The sequence below is a fragment of the Gekko japonicus genome, unplaced genomic scaffold, assembly GCF_001447785.1.
Source record: "Gekko japonicus isolate JY-2015 unplaced genomic scaffold, Gekko_japonicus_V1.1 scaffold3559, whole genome shotgun sequence".
Taxonomy (NCBI): Eukaryota; Metazoa; Chordata; class Lepidosauria; order Squamata; family Gekkonidae; genus Gekko; species Gekko japonicus.
Genome location: NW_015168153.1, coordinates 21,250 through 25,567, shown reverse-complemented (window position 1 = coordinate 25,567; position 4,318 = coordinate 21,250). Strand labels below are relative to the sequence as shown.

At 59.3% G+C, this 4,318-nt stretch overlaps 1 protein-coding gene across 1 annotated transcript in view; it reads right to left on the bottom strand.

Annotated features, from left to right (window-relative positions):
• The window catches only part of LOC107113604 (zinc finger protein 420-like), a gene marked incomplete at its 3' end in the record, with an annotated part of 21,619 nt that extends 17,609 nt beyond the window's left edge, over positions 1–4,010 (bottom strand). The window contains exons 1-9 of the mRNA XM_015414951.1: positions 3,744–4,010; positions 2,992–3,084; positions 2,314–2,367; positions 1,908–1,961; positions 1,774–1,827; positions 1,318–1,500; positions 636–689; positions 229–285; positions 86–139 (exon numbers count right to left, since the gene is read on the bottom strand). Coding sequence (XP_015270437.1) covers positions 86–139; positions 229–285; positions 636–689; positions 1,318–1,500; positions 1,774–1,827; positions 1,908–1,961; positions 2,314–2,367; positions 2,992–3,084; positions 3,744–4,010 — 870 coding nt within the window. The remainder of the gene's footprint in view (positions 1–85; positions 140–228; positions 286–635; positions 690–1,317; positions 1,501–1,773; positions 1,828–1,907; positions 1,962–2,313; positions 2,368–2,991; positions 3,085–3,743) is intronic.
• Positions 4,011–4,318: the final 308 nt, after the last annotated feature.

The window sequence follows — 4,318 nt, the reverse complement described above, 5'->3', positions numbered from 1 at the left end:
CTGGGAGCACACACACCCCAGAGCCCTCATGAAGCAGAGATCGGAAGGGGACATGGGGCCCTCCGGTCAGGGGATGCTGCCTCACCTCGACACCAGGCTCTCCGGGCACGCCCCGGGCCCCGTCAGCTCCACCTTGACCCTGGGGATCACACAGAGAGAAGGCATGAGAGGATGCCCATCGACCTCAGGCCTGCTCCCCACATGCAACCCTCAGTCCCATCAAAGAACCTCCTTGTGGCCTGGTTTCTCTGGGGGGCCGATCAGCCCCAAGGGCCCCTGCGGGCCCTAGAAATGGAGAGGAAGGCAGAGAACAGAGACTTATTCTGGGGCCTCCGCCCAGGTTCCCCACCACTGAAGTGGCGGCACAGGAAAAGAGGGGGGTCACAGAGTGAGGACTCGTGAGGACAGCAGCATAGGACAGAGCACAGGAATGAAGGCCTTGTGGCTGTCCAAGGGAAAGGTGCTGGGGCTCTGGGGCTGTGCCCCTCAATCTCAGTCACACCTGGAGGCTGCAGTGGGCTTCGGAGGGAGTGGTGGAGAAGGAGGGGGCAGGTTCTGGGCTGGGGAGACGTGCCAAAGGCCACGGTGCAGGGCCAGGGTGGGGGATTCGTCACTGCGGACAAGGATCCTCTTACCTGGGGACCAAAGTCTCCCGCCTCAGCCTTTAAGCCGGGGTTGTCGGGTTGCCGCTGGAAGAGAAACAAAGGCTGGTTACTTCTGTGGCCCTCCCCTAGCCGTGAGAGTCAGTCTGGGGTAGTGGTTCAGAGCGGCAGGTTCTAATCTGGAGAAGCAGGTTCGATTCCCCACTTCCCCACTTGACGCAAGCTGGATGACCTTGGGCAAGTCACAGAACTCTCAGCCTAAAAAGTAATAAACAGGGCTCGGCCCCTGGTGGTGCAAAGAAGAACTGCAGCTTCAGCAGCCAGACAATCCCCCTGGGATCTCCTGGGTATTCCACACACAAGGCCATGGGGCAATTTCAGTTTCCTCCCCAAGCCCAGTTCTGGCACCAGAAGCCAGGGATCAGAAGCCGCGCCCAGCATGGCAGCACGGCAGAGTCAGCAGGGGCACCAGGGAAATAAGTGTCTGGGGAGGGCCTCAATATTCCCACCCACTGGCTCGGGCATTTCTGGTCTTGGTGGTGGTGCACAAACGGGGGGGAGGGGGCCTTTATCTCCAATGCCCTCCTCGCTCCCTTTCTCCTTTTTTTTTTTTTGCCTTCACTGGCAAATTGGTGTCTCCTTGGAGAAAGCCACGGAACGGAGGGATCCAGCCCCCCTCCCCGTTTCCCCTCCTCACCTCCCCTGCCAGACTCACCCGGGGGTCCTGCTGCGGGAGAACCAGAGCTTGGGCTTCCTGGGCAGAGACCCCCGGCCCCTCATCCTCTTCGCCGCTCTCAAAGCCGAACTGGGTGGTGAAGGAGGAAGCGTCATCAGGTCCTCTGGAGACAAAACCCTTTCCCCCCGGCAGGCCCGGGAGTCCGTCGAAGCCCCAGGCAGCCTGCAGAGAGAAAACCATAGCACCGGACCTTTTCATTCATTGGTTCCTTCATTTACAATCCTTATGAGCCAACTTTCTACCTTGAGGCAGATTCCAATAAAGCCCCTGACCTTGGGACCAGAGAACCCCCCCCCGGGAAGGGAAGAAGTGCCCCCCCTCGTGACGCTCTCTGCCCTCGACTGCTTCATCTGGGAGAACACACACCCCAGAGCCCTCATGAAGCAGAGATCGGAAGGGGACATGGGGCCCTCCGGTCAGGGGATGCTGCCTCACCTCGACACCAGGCTCTCCGGGCACACCCCGGACCCCCTCAGCTCCACCTTGACCCTGGGGATCACAAAGAGAGAAGGCATGAGAGGACGCCCATCTCCTCGCCCTCACGCCCTCAGTCCCACCGAAGAACCTACCTTGTGGACTGGTTTCCCTGGGGGCCCAATCAGCCCCAAGGGCCCCTGCGGGCCCTAGAAATGGAGAGCGAGGAAGAGAACAGGGACTTATTCTGGGGCCTCCGCCCAGGTTCCCCACCACTGAAGTGGCAGCACAGGAAAAGAGGATGGGGTCGCAGGGTGAGGACTCGTGAGGACAACAGCGTAGGACAGTGCACAGGACTGAAGGCCTTGCAGCTGTCCAAGGGAGAGGTGCTGGGGCTCCGGGGCCGTGCCCCTCAATCTCAGTCACACCTGGAGGCTGCAGCGGGCTCCGGAGGAAGTGGTGGAGCAGGAGGGGGCAGGTTCCGGGCTGGCGAGACGTGTCAAAGGCCACGGTGCAGGGCCAGGGTGGGGGATTAGTCACTGCGGTCAAGGATCTTCTTACCTGGGGCCCAAAGTCTCCCGCCTCAGCCTTGAAGCCGGGGTTGTCGGGTTGCCCCTGGAAGAGAAACAAAGGCTGGTTACTTCTGTGGCCCTCCCCGAGCTGTGAGAGTCAGTCTGGGGTAGTGGTTCAGAGCGGCAGGTTCTAATCTGGAGAAGCAGGTTTGAGTCCACACTTGAAGCCATCTGCGTGACATTGGTCAAGTCACAGAACTCTCAGCCTAAACAGTAATAAACAGGGCTCGCCACCTGGTGGTGCCAAGAAGAACTGCAGATTCAGCAGCCAAACAATCCCCCTGGGATCTCCTGGGTATTCCACACACAAGGCCATGGGGCAATTTCAGTTTCCTCCCCAAGCCCAGTTCTGGCACCAGAAGCCAGGGATCAGAAGCCGTGCCCAGCATGGCACCAGGGCACAGTCAGAAGGGGTACCAGGGAAATAAAGTTCTGGGGAGGGCCTCAACATTCCCACCAACTGGCTCGGGCACTTCTGGCCTTGGTGGTGGTGCACAAATGGGGAGGAAGGGGGGCTTTATCTTCAATGCCCTCCTCGCTCCCTTTCTCCTTTTTTTTTTTGCCTTCACTAGCAAATTGGTGTCTCCTTGGAGAAAGCCACAGAACGGAACGGAAGGATCCAGCCCCCCGCCCGGGTTCCCGTCCTCCCCTCCCCCGCCAGACTCACCCAGGGGTCCTGCTGCGGGAGGGCCTGAGCTTGGACTTCCTGGGCGGACACCCCCTCTGGCCCCTCGTCCTCTTCGCCACTCTCAAAGCCGAACTGGGGGGAGAAGGAGGAAGCGTCATCAGGTCCCCTGGAGACAAACCCCTTTTGGGTCACGTCCCCCCACCCCATTCCCTGTGCGTGCAAACCCCCCCCCCCCAGGGGAAGTCTTTGCAGTGAGGCCCATGCAGGCAGAGGGCCTAGGGATGCCAACCACCAGGGGGCACCTGGAGATCTCCCACCACTACAATCAACCTCCAGATGACCAGGGTCCACTCCCCTCGAGAAAATGGCTGCTTTGCAAGGTGGACTCCGGCCGGAAGACGTCCAGAGCCATGATGTGCCCCATGCTGAGCGAAACTCCTGGTGTTCAAGAGACACCCTCCACAGCCACCTTCTCCCCCCTCCGTCAGGCCCTACCCGTAACTCAAGACTGCCCCCTCTGAGTGGGGAGGCAACTCCAGAGACTTTTAACTGGAGCTGCTGTGTGGGGGTGAGCCCGGGACCTCCCGTGGGCAAGACTCCCTTGTGGAGGGGGGGGGGGACCAAGTCTCTGAATCCCAGAGCCGGGAGGCAGCCTCAGTGAAAGGCCTCGGACGCCGTGCCCCATTGCTGGCCCTCCAGAGGAACTGGCTGGTTGCTGTGTGAGACGGAAGGCTGGACTCGATGGACCCTCTGTGGTCTGACCCAGAAGGGCTCCTCTTCCCCACCCTCACCTTCTCTGCCAGGCAGGCTCCTCTGTGCGGAGGCAGGGGGGCACTCCGACTGGAGCCTCTGACACCACCCGAAGCACGTCGATGGGACTTCTCTCCAATGTGGCTGTTCAGGTGTATGTGGAAGTCAGAAAGACAAGGATACGTTCTCCCACAATGCGAGCACTTATATACTCGCTCTGCTATATGTGTCCTCTCATGCACCATGAAGGCCGAAGTCCCTTGAAACGTCTGCCCGCAGTAAGAACAAATGTATGGTTTTTCCGCCATTTGCAGTAAGTCAGGGCCCTGATGGGATTTGTTTCCACGGTCTTGGTCTCTCCTTGTCCCTTTACACCTCAAGTACCTTTCTTGACTCTAAACTTCCAGCATTTGCCTCCCGAACTAGTTCAGGGTTTTCCCTCCACAGGATCATTCAAATGACTTTGTGTCCCCAGGTGAATTTCAGGGCCCCCAAAACAAATCCCTTCAGATCCTTCTAGAAGTTGATCACCAACGGCCACTCGCTCAGCTCCCTTCTGCAAACGATCCTCTCCTCATGTTCCAGCACTCGGATATCAGATCCTGGAACAAAATCA